Consider the following 21,381-nt stretch of genomic DNA (forward strand, 5'->3'; position numbering starts at 1 on the left):
CAGTGAAATGGCAGGGGACAGGGCGACTTGGAGGCAATTTGTTTGTGGCCACCCCAAACGGGATTGAGGCGTCTGGCAATAGACAGAGATAAATAGTTACACTAATTGAGCCGGTGATGACATTTGTAGTTGTTTATGACCAGACAATAGCAGCCGTACACACACATCTGCCCCAACCCCCCCACCCCTCACCACCATAACATGCATTCTGAAGGTGTCTGGGTTACGAGAAATGCTGTGGGAACTTTTGCAATGCCATCTATCTATCTATCTATCTATCTATCTATCCATCTATCTATCTATCCATCTATCTATCCCACACTTACCCCCAGTATAATAAAGTTCAGCAGTCTATCAATACTGGTTCTCTTAAACTTCGTCTTTCCCGAATTCATCATCAGCTTTGTGTCTCTCCCGGCGAAAATGACGACCCCATAGCACCACGCTGTGTTTCGCAGGATGCAGCCGCGCAGGAGAATCTTGTCGTTGTCGAGGGGGTGCCTGTGTGTGGGGGGGGAAGACAGGAATTATTATCATTCTGCTGACCATCATCCATTCACCTGATGTTGTGCTGCCTACTTCTTCCCTCACCTTTATCAATCTCTGCCTGTCCTCCTCTCTTCCTATTTCTTATCATCATCCACTCACTTGATGTAGTGCTTCCTATTTCTTCCTTAGCCTTTATCATTCTTTTTCTGTGCCTGTCCTCCTCTCTTCCTATTTCTTACCATCATCCACTCACTTAATGTAGTGCTGCCTACTTCTTCCTTAGCCTTTATCATTCTTTTTCTGTGCCTGTCCTCCTCTCTTCCTGTTTCTTATCATCATCCACTCACTTGATGTAGTGCTGCCTACTTCTTCCTTCACCTTTATCATTCTGTGCCTGTCCTCCTCTCTTCCTATTTCTTACCATCATCCACTCACTTGATGTAGTGCTGCCTACTTCTTCCTTCACCTTTATCATTCTGTGTCTGTCCTCCTCTCTTCCTATTTCTCATCATCATCCACTCAGTTGATGTAGTGCTGCCTACTTCTTCCTCCACCAACCCATAGACAGACAGACAGACAAACAGACAGAAAGACAGAGAGAGAGAGAGAGAGAGAGAGAGAGTGAGAGAGAGAGAGAGAGGGGGGATGATAAGAAGACAGAGGGAGAAAGAAAGGAAGGAAAGAAGGAAGGTAGGATGGAAAGATGGAAAGCAGGAAGGAAAATGAAGAAAGAGAGAAAGAAAGAAAGAGAGAGAGAGAGAGAGAGAGAGAGAGAGATACAAGCCTCGGGTCCCTACTCACGTGCTGCCATCGAGGTATAAGGTGCCTTCGAACTTGTTAAGCTGGTTGTTAGGTGGCTCACATCGGATCTCACCCTTGAAGCTGCCGATCCTGCCGTCATCCTGCCCCAGCTCCTCTGTCTCAGGCAAACACTGCTTGCACTTGAGGTTCGTCTCACTGTGGAGGGGAAAGAATAATGATCGTCTATCTATCTATCTATCTATAGCCCGACGCCCTAATCCCGCAAAGGGTGGCCGCAGACAAAACACCTCCAAGTCACTCTGTCACCCACCATTTGACTACCCTCCCCCCAACTCACCCCCCCTCCCTCATATACCTCTCAATAATAATAATAATGATAATAATAATAATGATAATGATGATAATAATAATAATAGAAATAATAACAATAAAAATAATAACAAAAATATTACTAATAATAATCCTAATTACTAATAATAATAACTAATAGAAAAGCAATAAATAATAATAATAATAATAATAATAATAATAATAATAATAATAATCCATCCATCCATCCTCCAATCCTGTGTTGCCCCATGAGGAGCGTAGGAGGCCGGGGCTAGGCAAGTTGGTGCTGACATTTAAGATGAGAGTGACCAGCCTCACTCATCCCTGAGTGGCATTACGTGAGCAATAAACCCCAACCACCCCTTGGATATAAACCTGCACCGGCTCAATCCGACTGGAGCGCCTTAATTACCCACTAAACCACCAGGCGTCATAATTTGGTGTTACGGTTACCACCCAGCGTAGTAAATGGTTTCCTGGTGTACAGGAAACCATTTGGCTTGTCACTCAGTGTAGAGTCACCCACAGGCAGAAGGAAGAGGAAAGAATGAAGGAAAGAAAGACAGAAGAGGGAGTGTAAAGTCACCCACAGGCAGAAGGAAGAGGAAAGAATGAAGGAAAGAAAGACAGAAGAGGGAGTGTAAAGTGACCCACAGGCAGACGGAAGAGGAAAGAATGAAGGAAAGAAAGACAGAAGAGGGAGTGTAAAGTGACCCACAGGCAGAAGGAAGAGGAAAGAATGAAGGAAAGAAAGACAGAAGAGGGAGTGTAAAGTGACCCACAGGCAGAAGGAAGAGGAAAGAATGAAGGAAAGAAAGACAGAAGAGGGAGTGTAAAGTCACCCACAGGCAGAAGGAAGAGGAAAGAATGAAGGAAAGAAAGACAGAAGAGGGAGTGTAAAGTGACCCACAGGCAGAAGGAAGAGGAAAGAATGAAGGAAAGAAGACAGAAGAGGGAGTGTAAAGTCACCCACAGGCAGACGGAAGAGGAAAGAATGAAGGAAAGAAAGACAGAAGAGGGAGTGTAAAGTCACCCACAGGCAGAAAGAAGAGGAAAGAATGAAGGAAAGAAAGACAGAAGAGGGAGTGTAAAGTCACCCACTGGCAGAAGGAAGAGGAAAGAATGAAGGAAAGAAAGAAAGAAGAGGGAGTGTAGAGTCACCCACAGGCAGAAGGAAGAGGAAAGAATGAAGGAAAGAAAGACAGAAGAGGGAGTGTAAAGTCACCCACAGGCAGAAGGAAGAGGAAAGAATGAAGGAAAGAAAGACAGAAGAGGGAGTGTAAAGTCACCCACAGGCAGAAGGAAGAGGAAAGAATGAAGGAAAGAAAGACAGAAGAGGGAGTGTAAAGTCACCCACAGGCAGAAGGAAGAGGAAAGAATGAAGGAAAGAAAGACAGAAGAGGGAGTGTAAAGTGACCCACAGGCAGAAGGAAGAGGAAAGAATGAAGGAAAGAAAGACAGAAGAGGGAGTGTAAAGTCACCCACAGGCAGAAGGAAGAGGAAAGAATGAAGGAAAGAAAGACAGAAGAGGGAGTGTAAAGTCACCCACAGGCAGAAGGAAGAGGAAAGAATGAAGGAAAGAAAGACAGAAGAGGGAGTGTAAAGTCACCCACAGGCAGAAGGAAGAGGAAAGAATGAAGGAAAGAAAGACAGAAGAGGGAGTGTAAAGTGACCCACAGGCAGAAGGAAGAGGAAAGAATGAAGGAAAGAAAGACAGAAGAGGGAGTGTAAAGTCACCCACAGGCAGAAGGAAGAGGAAAGAATGAAGGAAAGAAAGACAGAAGAGAGTGTAAAGTCACCCACAGGCAGAAGGAAGAGGAAAGAATGAAGGAAAGAAAGACAGAAGAGGGAGTGTAAAGTCACCCACAGGCAGAAGGAAGAGGAAAGAATGAAGGAAAGAAAGACAGAAGAGGAAGGAAGGAAGAGAGGCAAGGGCAGACACCCAAAGCAGCACTAAATCGAGTGCGTGGATGGTTAGCGCCCCCCACCTACCACCAAATAATAATAATAATAATAATAATAATAATAATAATAATAATAATACTCACCCATCCAGCTCTGAGGTCTCAATATAACAGAGTCCGTTGGGTTCTGACGTGGAGAGAAGTAAAACGTCCGCCGCCACAAACGAATCATTCTCCATTCGAATTACGTCACCCACCACGACCTGTATTGAACGTGTGGCGGTTAGTCTATCTCTACCACAATCTATCTATCTATCTATCTATTTGTCTACCTCTATATACATATTTTTATCTGTCTGTCTGTTATTCTCCATTTGAATTACGTCACCCACCACGACCTGTACTGAACGTGTGGCGGTTAACCACAAATCTAACTATCTATCTATCTATCTATTAATGTCTACCTGTCTATCTATCTATTCATCTATCTATGTCCATCTATCTGTGAATCTATTTTTCAGGGATAAGGGACTGAATAAGGAGGCTGCCAGAGATCAAGCAGCATGGAGAGCCGCCATTAGGTGACCAAGGCTAACGCATGCAAGCCCCTAGCACCTACTCCTTTGTGATTTATCTTCCAAATTAACCAGCAGAAATAAACCGGTAAGGAAGAGGCGTAAAGTAATAAAGTAGAATCAAGAATAAACCAGTAAGGAAGAAGTGTTAAGTAATGGAACAGAATCAGAAATAAATCACTAAGGAAGAGATGTTAAGTAATGGGACAGAATCAGAAATAAACCACTAAGGAAGAGGTGTTAAGTAATGGGACAGAATCAGAAATAAACCACTAAGGAAGAGGTGTTAAGTAATGGGACAGAATCAGAAATAAACCACTAAGGAAGAGGTGTTAAGTAATGGAACAGAATCATGAATAAACCAGTAACGAAAAGGCCTAAAGTAATGGAACAGAATCAGAAATAAACCACTAAGGAAGAGGTGTAAAGAACATAATCAGGAATAAATCAATAAAGGGCATGTGTTACGTACCTTCGACCAGGACTCCTCCACCAGCTGTCCATTTCGTAAAACCCAAGACTTTCGCCGATTGACGTGGTTGTCGCTGCGATGGCGTTGCTGGAGAGATGATAAAGATAATGTGAGAGAGAGAGAGAGAGAGAGAGAGAGAGAGAGAGAGAGAGAGAGAGAGAGAGAGAGAGAGAGACAAAGAGGCATAGGAAGTTGAGGGGGAGAAGGAAGAAGAGACGAGCGGAGAAAGAAGAGGAGAAGGTGGAGGAAAAGAGAAAAGAGAGGAGGAGAGGAGAGGAGTGGGTGAGGCAGAGGAAGCTGAGGAGGAGAAGGAAAAAGAGAGAGAGGGAGGAAAGAAGAGGAGAAGGTGGAGGAAAAGAGAAAGAGAGGAGGAGAGGGGATGAAATTCTTGAGTGTCACAGATAGAAGATTTAGATGAAAAGAGGAGGAGGAAGTAGAAGAGGAAGAGAGAGGAGGAGGAGGAGGAGGAGGAGGAGGAGGAGGAAAGGAGAAGAGAAGGGATGAAATTATAGTGTGACAGAGAGAGAAGGAAAAAGAGGACATGACTAGAGAAACGAAGGAACGAAAGAGGTGTTTAACATTCAAAACTTCATATTTCAAATTTCAAACTTCCAACGGACTCACAAAATCATCATAGGCGTCTTTAACGGCCGTAACCGCCAGTACGCCAATCAGGGGTACGGCTGTGGTGATTGGCGATAGTGAAGATATAACAGGGATGAGTTGTAGCACCAGTAGACACAAAAAGTAGAAGTTGGCGAGCCGCTGGAACTGCTCGAAGAGGTTGTATGGCACGAAATTGAGCAGGGTGTACTTAGAGGTCTTGATGTAGTTCTTCTGTAGAGGGAAAGACTGTGGGTTAGTAAGATGGTTGATGGAAGGAGAGATAGATAGACAGATAGATAGATATATGGATGGATGGATAGTGTTGATGTAATTCTTCTGTGGATGGAAAGATTGTGGGTTAGTAAGATGGTTGATGGATGGATGGACAGATAGATAGATAGATAGATAGATGTTCAAATAGACAGATAGATGGATGGATGGATGGTGCTGATGTAGTTCTTCTGTGGAGGGAAAGACTGTGTTAGTAAGATGGTTGATGGATGGATGGATTGATGGGTAGATAGGTGGATGGATGGGTGGATGGATGGATGGATGGATGGATGGATGGATGGATATTTAGATAGATAGACAGATGAATGGATGGATGGATGGATAGTTAGATAGACAGATGGATGGATGGATAGATAGATAGATAGATGGATGGCTAGATGGATGGATAGACAGATAGGTAGATAGACAGACAGACAGATGAATAGAATGATTGGTGATGATGAAAATGATGATGATGATGATGATGATGATGATGATGATGATTATGATGATGATACATACATACATAAACACACACACACACACACACACACACACACACACACACACACACACATTTACACATACTGGTCAATAAATGTACACACACACACACACACACACACACACACACACACACAGCCGATACAAACAAGTCAGTAAGGAAATGAGTTGTGTATTGTGATCAATGAATTCTTATGTGTACACAGGTTTACATACATGACTGGTAGGTGCACATGGTAGTACACATGGATATCACTACGCACATGCACATATACAAACACACAATTACTGGTATACATAATAGACAGTATGTACACACACACACACACACACACACACACACACACACACACACAAACTCTATCTATCCGTCTATCTATCAATCTATCTATCTAGTCCGCATTATATCTATTGTACACATTCATCCTTCTATCTATCTATTTTTCCTTCACTATCTATCTATCTGAGTCCTGTCTGTCTGTCTGTCTGTCTGCTTATCGAGTCACTCCGTCTGTCACCTCTACTCTAGATCACTATCTCTCTCTCTCTCTCTCTCTTTCGACCTACCTACCCATCTATCTATCTATGACTAATACAAATAGATAAACACAATGCTGCTGCTACTACTACTACTTCTACTACTACTACTACTGCTACTACTATTACTATACTACTACTACAACTACTACTATTACTACTACTACCACCACCATTACTATATTACTACTACTACTACTACTACTAATACTACCACTATCACACCTTTCCTTCTTTTCCTCTCTCTCTCTCTCTCTCTCTCTCTCTCTCTCTCTCTCACACACACACACACACACACACACCTTTCCTTCTTTACATACCTCTCTCTCTCTCTCTCTCTCTCTCACACACACACACACACACACACACACACACACACACACACGTTTCCTTCTTTTCATCTCTCTCTCTCTCACACACACACACACACACACCTTTCTTCTTTCCATACTCTCTCTCTCTCTCTCTCTTATCGCTTATCAGCCACTATCTCACCGGTCAATGGAACTGTGACAACATATCCTCCTCCACCCCACGGAACTGAAGACTCCCTAACACCTTTTCCTAAGCGATTTAGATGGTTTATTACACCTTACTGTCTTCTTCTGTTATATAAATCTTTCCAGTTTTGCCTAACACCTTTTTCTAAGAGATTTATTTTGTTTATTACACCTTACTGTCCTCTTCTGAAATAAATCCTTCCAATATCCCCAAACACCTTTTCCTAAGTGATTTATTTTGTTTATTACACCTTACTGTCCTCTTCTGAAATAAATCCTTCCAATATCACCTAACACCTTTTCCTAAGTGATTTATTTTGTTTATTACACCTTACTGTCCTGTGTTACATAAATCCTTCCAAAATCACCTAACACCTTTTCCTAAGTGATTTATTTTGTTACACCTTACTGTCCTCTTCTGTATTACATATATCCTTCCAATATCGCCTAACACCTTTTCCTAAGTGATTTATTTTGTGCGAGGAAGAAGGAACCAAGGCTGAGCCTCTTCTGTTCCTTCCATAGAGAAAAACAAAATCGCCAAGAGAGCCAAATTCCTAAGTGATTTATTTTGTTTATGCCTGGACACCTTACTGTCGTTTGAAAGACTGGAGGTCATAGGCAGCAGGAAATACGCCAGGGAGACAGTTCCAGAGTTGACCTGTTGTGTTTATTACACCTTACTGTCCTCTTCTGAGAATACAACTAGAATACTACGATGTAATAAACACCTAAATCACTTAAAGTGATTTATTTTGTTTATTACACCTTACTGTCCTCTTCTGTTACATAAATCCTTCCAATAAATCGCCTAACACCTTTTCCTAAGTGATTTATTTGTATATTACACCTACTGTCCTCTTCTGTGTTACATAAATCATTCCAATATCGCCTAACATCGCATAGGAAAAGGTGATTTATTTTGTTTATTACACCTTACTGTACTCTTCTGTTACATAAATCCTTCCAATATGCGTTGAATTCTAAGTGATTTATTTTGGGGATGATGCGTCTCTCTGTCCTCTTCTGTATTACAAAGAAAAGAAAATAAAGTTAGCTCTATCGCCTAACACCTCTTTCTCTAAGTGATCTCTCTCTCTCTCTCTCTCACTCTCTCTCTCTCTCTCTCTCTCTCTCTCTCTCTCTCTCTCACTTGGTCTAAAACAAAAACCTTTTCCTAAGTGATTTATTTTGTTTATTACTCTCTTACTTTCCTCCTCTCTCTCTCTCTCTCTCTCTCTCTCTCTCTCTCTCTCTCTCTTTCTTTCTCTCTCTCTGCCCCTATATCTCGAATATCTTCTCCCTCTCAAGAGAAAAACCAAAATACAATAAAACTCTCTCAAGATCTCGATCATCCCTCTTGAGATGCTCTGACACACTCGTTTGAAAGACCCTGGAGATCAATAGGCAGCAGGAAATACAGACAGAGGAGACAGTTCCAGAGTTGACCTATTAAGGAGAGAGAGAGAGCCAAGAGAGAGATCCGAGATTTGAGATGCCTGGACACACTGCGTTTGAAAGACTGGAGATCATAGGCAGCAGACATTTGAAATAGTGATGACAGTTCCAGAGTATGACCTATTATACAATACAATTTGCGAACGCGAATACAAGATTCCGATCATTTTGAGACTGCCTGGACACACTGCGTTTGAAAGACTGGAGATCATAGGCAGCAGGAAATATTCAGACAGAGGGCAGAACAGTTCCAGAGTTGACCTATTATACAATACAAGAGAGAGCCAAATTTCAAGATCCGATCATTTTGAATACCTGGACACACTGCGTTTGACAGAGACTGGAGATCATAGGCCGAGGAAATACAGACATGGAGGGATGGACAGTTCCAGAGTTGACCTATTATACAATACAAGAGAGAGCCAAATTCAAGATCCGATCATGTGATGCCTGACACCAGGTGAAAGACTGGAGTCAGAGGCAGCAGGAAATACAGACAGGGAGGGGAGACAGTCCAAGAGTTGACCTGTTGTGTTAGGGATAGAGTGGAGAATACAACTAGAATACTACGATGTAATAGACAAAATGACGAGGAAAAGGTGTATGGGCGATATTGGAAGGATGGAGGGTAAGGGAGGGAGGCCAAGGAAGATGGACAGTAATGGGTGGTAATGAGAGACAAGGAGATAAATGTGAGTGAGGTGGAGGGGAAAAGGTGAGGCCAAGGATAGATGGAAGGGATTTGGGTAACACAGAAGAGGACAGTAAGGTATAACAAAGACTAAATCGCAGTGTATGTGAAATGGTGAGGGTAGAGGAGGGAATAAGGATGAGATGGAGGCATAATTAAACTGTGCGTTGAATTCGGGATTGTTGGGGATGATGCGTCTCTCTGTCTCTGAAAAAGAAAGAAAATAAAGTTAGCTCTAATCTCTCTCTCTCTCTCTCTCTCTCTCTCTCTCTCTCTCTCTCTCTTTCTTTCTCTCTCTCTGCCCCTATATCTCGAATATTTTCTCCCTCTCAAACCAATTTCTCTCAATAAAACTCTCTCTCTCTCTCTCTCTCTCTCTCTCTCTCTCTGACCCTATCCAATATTGAACATGACTCGCTAATCGATATAAGGAGAGAGAGAGAGAGAGAGAGAGAGAGAGAGAGAGAGAGAGAGCGAGAGAGAGAGAGAGAGACAAGACATTTGAAATAGTGATGATTCAAGTATGCTTTTCAAAATTTGCGAACGCGAATACGATTGCGAACAAGATTGCGAACATGATTGCGAACAAGATTGCGAACATGATTGCGAACAAGATTGCGAATATTCTTTTTGATGGCAGAACCGTGAGTTATTTATATTTTTCGTACGAATTAATTTCACTGACCAGACAGAGACGGAGGGGGAGGCCGAGGATGAGATGGAGGGATGGAGTGGAGAGGTATATGAGAGACTAACGAGGAGTGTATGTGAGTGAGGTGGAGGGGGGTAGAGGGAGGGGGGTAGAGGGAGGGGGAGGCCAAGGATGAGATGGAGGGATGGAGTGGAGAGGTATATGAAAGACTGACGAGGAGAGTGTATGTGAGTGGGGTGGAGGGTAGAGGGAGGGGGAGGCCAAGGATGAGATGGAGGAATGGAGTGGAGAGGTATATGAGAGACTGACGAGGAGAGTGTATGTGAGTGAGGTGGAGGGGGGTGATGGAGGGGGAGGCCAAGGATGAGATGGAGGGATGGGGTGGAGAGGTATATGAGAGAGGGGGGTGTGAGCTGGGAGCAGGGCAGTGAAATGGCAGGGGACAGGGTGACATGGAGGCGATTTGTTTGTGGCCACCCCTTACAGGATTAAGGCGTCTGGCAATAGATCGATCGATAGATAGACAGATAGATAGATCCAGGATACGAGATTGAACCTCACTCCTACAAACATCCCTGGCGATATCACTATCTATCTATCTATCTATCTATAGCCCGACGCCCTAATCCCGCAAAGGGTGGCCGCAGACAAAACGCCTCCAAGTCACTCTGTCACCCACCATTTGACTCCCCTCCCCCCAACTCACCCCCCCCTCCCTCATATACCTCTCAACTCCATCCCTCCACCTCATCCTCGGTCTACCTCTCCCTCTCCCTCCCTCCACCTCACCTACATACACATCACTGAAATTCTCTCTCTCTTGTATTTTGTTTTTCTCTTGGAAGGAACGGTTTTTGCGCGCTCATGGCCTTGGGTTCCTTCTTCCCGGTAAACTGTCCTCTGCCGGTAAACTCCTTAAACCGTTCGACATGTCTGTGTTGACGATCCAAGCGGTCTGTTACGAATTTCCCTAGGTGTTATTTGGTAGGTGGTGGCGACTATCATCCACTCACTTGATGTAGTGCTGCCTACTTCTTCCTCCACCTTTATCATTCTGTGTCTGTCCTCCTCTCTTCCTATTTCTTACCATCATCCACTCACTTGATGTAGTGCTGCCTACTTCTTCCTTAGCCTTTATCATTCTTTTTCTGTGCCTGTCCTCCTCTCTTCCTATTTCTCACCATCATCCACTCACTTGATGTAGTGCTGCCTACTTCTTCCTTAGCCTTTATCATTCTTTTTCTGTGCCTGTCCTCCTCTCTTCCTATTTCTTACCATCATCCACTCACTTGATGTAGTGCTGCCTACTTCTTCCTTAGCCTTTATCATTCTTTTTCTGTGCCTGTCCTCCTCTCTTCCTATTTCTCCCATCTTTCCTGTCACTTCTTATTGCTTTTCTTTCCTTTACAGATGGCTTTACATTGAGTGACAAGCCAAATGGTTTCCTGTAAGCCAGGAAACCATTTACAACGCTGGGTGGTAACCATATAACCAAACCATATGTGCTCCCTACGTGTCAGCAAGTGGGTTGGTGGAGGGTTAGTGCCCCTCCCCGTAAAACAACTAACTCAAAGTCAAATGGCCACCCCTTACCCGATTATGGCGTCTGGCAATAGATAGACAGATAGGAAGATATCAGACTCAAGACCCGCATCTCAAGGGCGGCAGTGTTTTGAGGAACAGACTCGTCAAACTACAGCAAGGGTGTGTTCTGTCCCAGCCTGCCAGGTTCCTTAAATCCCCCGTGTCGTGGCGTTAAGAGCGTACTGGACCGCGAGGCGTCACTAATTTCTTATACCGATCCACCATTCAGAAACGAACAGAAAGTACCTAAGTTAAGCGATGGTCTTAATTACCCAGGTATGCTGGTCTAATTGTCAACATTAATTCAGGCTTAACATTGAGATCACCTTGTCAAACTGTCTTAAGTAATCATTTATGTCTATTTTCTCCTTCCCTGATATGCACTTACATAGCATTATCATGTGATAGGAAGCGTTATGAGGAACACACTGAGGTGGTTTGGCCATGTGGAGAGGATGGAGGGTGAAAGACTGACGAAGAGAGTGTATGTGAGTGAGGTGGAGGGGGGAAGAGGGAGGGGGAGGCCGAGGATGAGATGGAGGGATGGGGTGGAGAGGTATATGAGAGACTGACGAAGAGAGTGTATGTGAGTGAGGTGGAGGGGGGAAGAGGGAGGGGGAGGCCGAGGATGAGATGGAGGGATGGGGTGGAGAGGTATATGAGAGAGGGGGGTGTGAGTTGGGAGCAGGGCAGTGAAATGGCGGGGGACAGGGCGACTTGGAGGCGATTTGTTTGTGGCCACCCCAAACGGGATTGAGGCGTCTGGCAAATAGACGTCACCTCTTTTCCTCCTCTCCTGTAGTGTTGGTAGATTCAGTTTATTTAGTCTTTCTTCGTAGCTTAGGTCCCTTACGGTGATCTCAATTCCCTAGCTGGTCTCAATAGCCACGCTGAACGGTGTGTGTGTATATATATATATATAAATACTGTATATACACTACTACTACCGCTACTAGTAATAGTATTAATAATAACACATTTCATTATATCTACCTTCCACAGACTCCTGTTTCTTCTTTCCCTTCATGGTGTCGAGAAATTTAAAAATAGTTTATTACACACACAAAAATCGCCAGAATTTCTCACAGTTAATATACTTCAAAAAATTCACTTTTTGTTTCGCTGTTTAGTTCAAAAAATTCGCCAAAATATTTCACTGTTAATTCTTCAATATCCATTTTCTTTCACTAATTCATTAACATTTTATTATTATTATTATTATTATTATTATTATTATTTTATTATTATTGGAATCTACGTCTGTCTCACAAGGGTTCAATTTCAACACTGATCTCTCTCTCTCTATTTCTCACTCACTCGCTCACTCTCTCACTTATCTTATCAAGCCTCTTATCTACATCCTCCTGTACTCTCTCTCTCTCTCTCTCTCTCTCTCTCTCTCTCTCTATGCCATACCCTTCCCTTCCATCTTTTCTCGTTTTTCTTCCTGTCTGTCTGTCTGTCTGTCTCTCATCTTGGTCTCCTCCTCCTTCCTTCCTTTCCCTCCTCCTTCCTTCCTTCCTTTCCTTTCCTCCCCTCTTCCTCTTCCATCTCTTTCTCTTAGACCCTTCTCTTCCTCTTCCTCTTCTCCTCCCTCCTATCCCCTATCTTCCTCCTTCCCTCCCTCCTCTCCCTCCCTCCCTCGTCTCCTCTTCCTCCCTCCCGACCTCCTCTCCCTCCCTCCCTCCTCCCTCCCTCAAAGTACCCTTATCAATCAGTACTATCACTAATTCAGGTCTCTAGCTCACTGTCCAAGATCTCTCTCTCTCTCTCTCTCTCTCTCTCTCTCTCTCTCTCTCTCTCTTTTAACTTTATTCAGATTTTTGTACATGGTTTTTTTTTTTAATGTGAGGAAGAAGGAACCCAAGGCCATGAGCCCGCAGTAACAATTCCCTCCAAGAGAAAAACAAAATACAAGAGAGAGCCAAATTCAAGATCCGATTATTTTGAGATGCCTGGACACACTGCGTTTGAAAGACTGGAGGTCATAGGCAGCAGGAAATACAGACAGAGGGAGACAGTTCCAGAGTTGACCTGTTGCATAAATGAAAGACTGGGAGTAACGGTTAACTCTTGCATTAGAGAGTTGGACAGAAAAGGGATGAGAGTTTGCTGCCAGACGGGTGCTAAAGACTTCATGAATAATACTGATGATATTAGGAAAGTATATATATAATTTATAATTAATGATTGGTTTAATATTACAGTATTTAGATACTTATGGATAATAACTGTGTATTTAAGTTTACTATTATAAGTGCTGTGTATATTAGGAACAGCTAAGGTATACTTAGATATTTTCATTCATTCATTCATTGCCAGACGCCATGTATCCCAAACGGGGTGGCCAAGGGTTTATTAGAGTTAATTGTTTTACAGGGAGGGGCACTAATCCTCCACCAACCCCACTTGACACGTAGGGAGAACGTTCCCATCCAAGTACTAACCAGACCCAACGTTGCTTAACTTCGCTGATCATATTACAATCTATATATACACAGATACATTATATTGCTTGATTTTGGAGCCACCGGTTGATGCGAAGCTTGAACTGGTGCAGGGTAGTTGACTGGTGAATGTCTGTCAGGCGCACCGGGCAGTTCCAGAGGTGACTCAAGTGGGGCAGGAATGACCTGAGGTATTGCTCCGTCCTGGCAAAGGGCACAGTCACTTGGTGTTCCATGATGTGGGATTCCCGTGTGTCGCATGCAGGCACACGGGGTGGAGGCAGACGGAGTGCTGCTAAATGGGGAGACTTCTGCCTGTGTATTTTGTACATTACACAGAGGCCACCCACGTTTCCTCGAGTCTGTAGTGGCTGGAGAACCGTTCCTGGATGCTGTGACTTCAGTTGGATCAACCTTTCGGCTCGATTCTGAACTTTGTCCAGCAGCCTGAGCTAAGAGGGTGGACAGGATGACCAGGTCAGTGGGGCGTACTCCATAAGACTGCCAACTTGGGCTTTATATAGTATTTCTATTCCCCGATCGTCGAGCAGATTGGCTATTCGCCGAATGCTGCCTAATTTCCAGGCAGCATTTTTGGGTAGGCGTTTGATATGGCTTGTGAATGTAAGGCTGGCGTTGAATTCCACCGCAAGGATAGAGATGGCATCCTGAAGTGGCAGTGTTCTGTTGTCACTCTGGATGTTAGGAAGGCCAGCGTCAGCAGGATCTGGTCTCCGAGACATTAACATGGCCTGGGTTTTCTCAGGAGCAAAGGTAACTTGCCAACGTCTGCCCCATGACACAATGCTCTGCAGGGACTGATGTATGTGTGTTATGGCGGCCCGGCGATCACGTCTGTCACAAGTGAATGTTAGAGTGCAGTCATCTGCGTATGCTTGTGCTTCAGGGATATGCTGTAGTATGTCATTGAAGTAAACGATTAACAGGATTGCACCAAGGACGCTACCCTGCGGCACACTGGCATCGACTGGAAGTTCGCTGGAAGTGTGACCATTGACCACCACACGTAGGGGTCTGGCGTTAAGGTAGTCGTGTAGCAGGTGCAGTAAATGACCACTGATCCCCTGACTCTTTCGTTTGGTGATGAGGCCCTGGTGGCAATGACGCTCGTATTCATCCCGCTATCCAGTGACTGGTGCCATTTAGCAGACTGGAGCACAAGATCAGCAACAGATCTGCCATCTCTGAACCCAAGCTGTTTGTTGCTGAGTAGGTGATGTTCTTCTAGGAATGGTGTTAGATTACTTTTTGTGTGTGTGTGTGTGTGTGTGTGTGTGTGTGCGAGGAAGAAGGAACCAAAGGCCTTGCTATTAGGACCTCAAGTATTTTTCCTGGGACAGAGAGGAGGGATATTGGCCTGTAGTTCTCTCTCTCTCTCTCTCTCTCTCTCTCTCCCTCTCTCTCTCTTAGATATAGTAAGATAGAGTTACCTGTCTCGCTTCTTTATAGTACACACGTCCTTGCCACACGCACATGCACGAGAAACGTACACACACACACACACACACACACACACACACACACACACACACACACATCACCTCTATCCTCGTATTTAATGCTCTTCTTCGTGACTATCATTCTTGCATCTTAACACGTTCGTGAGGTTTGTTCTTAGGCAACTTATCGCAGCTACTGATCTACACGCTTTCCATAGCACTTCTTCGTGACTAGCATCATACTGTTAAATCTAGATGCAAAGATGACAATTTTAGACCAAGTTAGATGACATCAGTAATAATAATCATCATCATCACCATCATCATCATCATCATCACCATCATCATCACCATCATCACCATCATCATCACCATCATCACCATCATCATCACCATCATTATCATTATCATCATTATCATCACCATCATCATCATCATCATCGTCACCATCATCATCATCGTCACCATCATCATCATCATCATCATCATCCGGACCTCCTTTCCCACCCTAGGGCAGGGTGAGGAGTAGCAATGTCCAGACAGCCCAAATCTGCACAATCCAATGGGCCACGCTTCCATTCACTCATCATTCAAGCCCCCGGAATCCTGGCTCTATCTGATCCACCAAAAACATTCACCACATCCAATGGGCCACACTTCCATTCACTCACCATTCAAGCCCCTGGAATCCTGGCTCTATCGGATACGCCAAAAACATTCACAACGTTTTGTAGCTTCACATAAACGTATCCGATAGAGTCAATCCGGACGCTGTCACGTTAAAAAGGGGTGCCAAATCCAATGGGCCACGCTTCCATTCACTCACCATTCAAGCCCCCGGAATCCTGGCTCTATCGGATACACCAAAAACATTCACCACATTCTGTAGCTTCACGTAAACATTGAAATAAAAACAAAATAGCAGAGGGAACGAGAAAGGTGGAATTATTCGAATATATTTGTCAATGCAGCCGCAAACTACCGGTATATTTCAAAATCTTATACTCTCCTTTCAAATCAAAATCAAAATAGCAGTTAGAGGCGGCAAGGAAGGTGAAATAATTCGAATATTTCAAAATCAAACTTTGAAATAAAAAACGACATGGCGGAGGCGACAAGGAAGGTGGAATCAATGGAATATTTTTGTCAATCGTGGCGACCATCGTGCACTCACTTGATGTAGCGCTGCCTACTTCTTCCATAGCCTTTATCATTCTTTTTCTGTCTGTCCTCCTCTCTTCCTATTTCTCACCATCATCCACTCACTTGATGTAGTGCTGCCTACTTCTTCCTTAGCCTTTATCATTCTTTTTCTGTGCCTGCCCTCCTCTCTTCCTACTTCTTACCATCATCCACTCACTTGATGTAGTGCTGCCTACTTCTTCCTTAGCCTTTATCATTCTTTTTCTGTGCCTGTCCTCCTCTCTTCCTATTTCTTACCATCATCCACTCACTTGATGTGGTGCTGCCTACTTCTTCCTTAGCCTTTATCATTCTTTTTCTGTGCCTGTCCTCCTCTCTTCCTATTTCTTACCATCATCCACTCACTTGATGTAGTGCTGCCTACTTCTTCCTTAGCCTTTACCATTCTTTTTCTGTGCCTGTCCTCCTCTCTTCCTATTTCTTACCATCATCCACTCACTTGACGTAGTGTTGCCTACTTCTTCCTTAGCCTTTATCATTCTTTTTCTGTGCCTGCCCTCCTCTCTTCCTACTTCTTACCATCATCCACTCACTTGATGTAGTGCTGCCTACTTCTTCCTTAGCCTTTATCATTCTTTTTCTGTGCCTGTCCTCCTCTCTTCCTATTTCTTACCATCATCCACTCACTTGATGTGGTGCTGCCTACTTCTTCCTTAGCCTTTATCATTCTTTTTCTGTGCCTGTCCTCCTCTCTTCCTATTTCTTACCATCATCCACTCACTTGATGTAGTGCTGCCTACTTCTTCCTTAGCCTTTATCATTCTTTTTCTGTGTCTGTCCTCCTCTCTTCCTATTTCTCGCATCTTTCCTGTCACTTCTTATTGCTTTTCTTTCCTTTACAGATGGCTTTACATTGAGTGACAAGCCAAATGGTTTCCTGTAAGCCAAGAAACCATTTACAACGCTGGGTGGTAACCATATAACCAAACCATACGTGCTGCCTACGTGTCAACAAGTGGGTTGGTGGAGGGTTAGTGCCCCTCCCCGTAAAACAACTAACTCAAAGACAAACCCCCACCCCTTACCCGATTATGGCGTCTGGCAATAGATAGATAGATAGATAGAGTTCCCTACACCTCACCGTCCCTCCTCAGTGACGAACCACCCCCAGACACGTTCGCAGAAGCCGCCTGTTGCCGATCATTACGTTATGTGGCGATGTTCATGAATTTTACATGGCAAGCCCTTGGGACAATCGGTTGAAAGGGGCGGGGCGAAGCGGGGCAGACAGCCAATCAGGGACGAGCAGGGTGACGTCACAGCACCACTAGCCAATCAGGGGTGAGCTTGCTGGTGACGTCACAGAGATAAACACGTGACGTCACACCGTTAGGACCAATCAGAGGACAGCAAACCCTTACGTCACAACCTATCAGCCAATCACAACCCAGGATGTCTCATTTCACAACAAAAACACGAAGACGCGAAATTCGAACGACTGGCGAGAAAATACGAAAATAAATTGGCGAAAATATAAGAAATGTGGATAAAAGAAAACGAGATAAGGCGAAATAATATGAGAAAATATGGAGAGGCGTAAATACAATGGTGAACGAATACAAGGAGGGGAAAGAGAGAGAGAGATTGAGAGAGAGAGAGAGAAAGAGAGAGAGAGAATAACTGAGTGGAGAGGACCTCAAAACAGGAGTCGATATCTTGAAAACTTGATGAAGCAGAGGGAGAGGAGGAGGGAGGGAATGGGAGGGGAGAAAGGAGACAGGAAGGGAGGAAAGGGGTGAGAGTAGAGGGAGAGGGAGAGAAATGGAAACAGGAAGAGAAAGACAGGAGACGGAAAGAGAGAAGGAAGGGAGGAGAAAGGAAATTGAAAAAAGTCATTATTTCTTAGTCTTTCTCTGGTCTAAAGCCATATAATAAAGATTTTTTTTTTTTATGAGAGGAAGAAGGAACCCAAGGCTGAGCCCGCAAAACGTTCCCTCCAAGGAAAAAAACAATACAAAAGAGAGCCAAATTCAAGATGCGTTCATTTTGAGATGCCTGGACACACTGCGTCTGAAAGAGTGGAGATCATAGGCAGAGGGAAATACAGACAGAGGGAGACAGTTCCAGAGTTGACCTGTTGCATACATGAGGGACTGGGAGTATTGGTTAACTTTCCTACCTACCTACCTACCTACACTGGAGGTCATAGGCAATAGGAAATACAGACAGAGGGAGACAGTTCCAGAGTTGACCTGTTGCATACATGAAGGACTGGGAGTATTGGTTAACCTTCCTACCTACCTACACTGGAGGTCATAGGCAGCGGGAAATACAGACAGAGGGAGACAGTTCCAGAGTTGACCTGGCTATGGGAATGATGGTAGTGACGTCATGGAGGGGGCTACCATGGAGGAGGGAGAGGCAATGGTACCGTGAAAGTGTACCATAGAGAAGGTGAAGAATTGGTACAAATGTCTTTATTATGTGTATTAAGCGTGACAATAAAACACACACACACACACACACACACTCATATATATCGTATGTATGTATCAACATGAACACACACATAAACACATATACATACACGCAAATATATACACACATACACACACACTATATACTAACACACAAACACACACACACCCACACACACACACTCATATATTCGTATCGTATGTATGTATCTACATGAACACACACATAAACACATATACATACACACAAATATATATACACACACACACACACACACACACACACACACACACACACACCATTAGGGATAATTGTTAGTTGTGTATACTTATCTGAGTGTCTGGTGGGTTGGGTTGGGTTAGGTTAGGGTGGGTAGGGTAGGGTAGGGTTGGGTAGGGTAGGGTAGGGTAGGGTAGGGTAGAGTACGGTAGAGTACGGTAGGGTAGGGTTGGATTGGGTTGGGTAGGGTAGGGTAGGGTAGGGTTAGGTTAGGTTAGGGTAGGGTTGGGTTAGGTTAGGGTAGGGTAGGGTTGGGTTAGGTTAGGGTAGGGTAGGGTAGGGTTGGGTAGGGTAGGGTAGGGTTAGGTTAGGGTAGGGTAGGGTAGGGTAGGGTAGGGTAGGGTAGGGTTAGGTTAGGGTAGGGTAGGGTTGGGTTGGGTTGGGTTAGGTTAGGGTAGGGTAGGGTTGGGTTAGGTTAGGGTAGGGTAGGGTTGGGTTAGGTTAGGGTAGGGTAGGGTTGGGTTAGGTTAGGGTAGGTTAGGGTTGGGTAGGGTAGGGTAGGGTTAGGGTAGGGTAGGGTAGGGTAGGGTAGGGTTAGGGTAGGGTAGGGTAGGGTAGGGTAGGGTTGGGTTGGGTTAGGGTAGGGTAGGGTAGGGTTGGGTAGGGTTGGGTTAGGGTAGGGTAGGGTAGGGTAGGGTAGGGTAGGGTAAGATAGCGTAGGGTAGGGTAGGGTAGGGCAGGGGTAGGGTGGAAGTAGAGTAGGGTAGGGTAGGGTAGGGTAGGGTTGGGTAGGGTAGGGTAGGGTAGGGTAGGGTTGGGTAGGGTAGGGTAGGGTTGGGTAGGGTAGGGTAGGGTAGGGTAGGGTTGGGTAGGGTAGGGTAGGGTAGGGTAGGGTAGGGTAGGGTTGGGTTGGGTAGGGTTGGGTTGGGTTGGGTAGGGTACGGTAGGGTAAGGTAGGGTAGGGTAGGGTAGGGTTGGGTAGGGTAGGGTAGGGTAGGGTAGGGTAGGGTAGGGTTGGGTAGGGTAGGGTAGGGTAGGGTAGGGTAGGGTAGGGCAGGGCAGGGTAGGGTTGGGTAGGGTAGGGTAGGGTAGGGTAGGGTTGGGTTGGGTAGGGTAGGGTAGGGTAGGGTAGGGTAGGGTAGGGTAGGGTAGGGTTGGGTAGGGTAGGGTAGGGTAGGGTTGGGTTGGGTAAGGTTGGGTTGGGTTAGGTTGGGTAGGGTAGGGTAGGGTAGGGTTGGGTAGGGTAGGGTAGGGTAGGGTAGGGTTGGGTAGGGTAGGGTTGGGTAGGGTAGGGTGGGGTGGGGTGGGGTAGGGTAGGGTTGGGTAGGGTACAGTAGGGTAGGGTAGGGTCGGGCAGGGTAGGGTAGGGTTGGGTAGGGTAGGGTGGGGTGGGTTGGGTAGGGTAGGGTAGGGTTGGGTAGGGTAGGGTAGGGTAGGGTAGGGTTGGGTAGAGTAGGGTAGGGTAGGGTAGGGTAGGGTAGGGTAGGGTAGGGTTGGGTAGAGTAGGGTAGAGTAGGGTAGGGTAGGGTAGGGTAGGGTAGGGTAGGGTTGGGTAGAGTAGGGTAGGGTAGGGTAGGGTATATATACGTGGCTGGTTTCATGTACGTGACTGCTTAACCCACATTTATACGTGACTGGTTTCTCCACCCACGTACACATAAAACGTACACACCAGAACCGATTGGATGTGCACACAGGTATGCCATGTGCGTTATCAGTGACTACATTGAAAGCACGTACACACCCACCCCATTGATAGATAAAAATAGACATTATGACTGATAGCTGCATGCATTGTAATAAGTTTTTTTTTACAAGGCGAAGCGATAAGGTTTCTGCCCGCCTCTGTGTGTGTGTGTGTGTGTGTGTGTGTGTGTGTGTGTGTGTGTGTGTGTGTGTGTGTGTGTGTGTGTGTGTGTGTGTGTGTGGTTTATCATACACTCTCCTTGTCAGTCTCTCATACCTCCGCTCCATCGCTTCATCTCATCCTCGGTCTACCCCTCCCTGTCCCCGACTCCACTCACATACTCTCCTAGTTAGTCTCTCACTCTCCATCCTCTCTACATAGGCTGTTCACGTCGACTAAAGTTACTCCCTAACACCTCTTCCTTAGCGATTTACTTTGTTTTTTTTTTATGCAAGGAAGGAGGAACCCAAGGCTAGGAGTCAGCTACCCGTTCCTTCCAAGAAAAACAAAAACAATACAAAAGAGAGCCAAATTCAAGATGCGTTTGAAAGACTGGAGATCATAGGCAGTGGGAAATACAGACAGAGGGAGACAGTTCCAGAGTTGACCTGTT

General features: G+C 44.9%; 1 protein-coding gene across 1 annotated transcript in view; it reads right to left on the reverse strand.

The window, feature by feature from the left end:
* ATP8B (ATPase phospholipid transporting 8B) overlaps window positions 1-21,381 on the reverse strand; it is a 66,675-nt gene that overhangs the window by 38,984 nt on the left and 6,310 nt on the right. The window contains exons 3-8 of the mRNA XM_080269183.1: window positions 9,248-9,305; window positions 5,157-5,370; window positions 4,533-4,619; window positions 3,630-3,748; window positions 1,291-1,446; window positions 327-501 (exon numbers count right to left, since the gene is read on the reverse strand). Of these exons, the coding sequence (XP_080125309.1) occupies window positions 327-501; window positions 1,291-1,446; window positions 3,630-3,748; window positions 4,533-4,619; window positions 5,157-5,370; window positions 9,248-9,305 (809 nt within the window). The remainder of the gene's footprint in view (window positions 1-326; window positions 502-1,290; window positions 1,447-3,629; window positions 3,749-4,532; window positions 4,620-5,156; window positions 5,371-9,247; window positions 9,306-21,381) is intronic.

This window comes from Coenobita brevimanus, chromosome 32 (assembly GCF_032717465.1).
Source record: "Coenobita brevimanus isolate Jiangsu-jjx chromosome 32, ASM3271746v2, whole genome shotgun sequence".
Taxonomy (NCBI): Eukaryota; Metazoa; Arthropoda; class Malacostraca; order Decapoda; family Coenobitidae; genus Coenobita; species Coenobita brevimanus.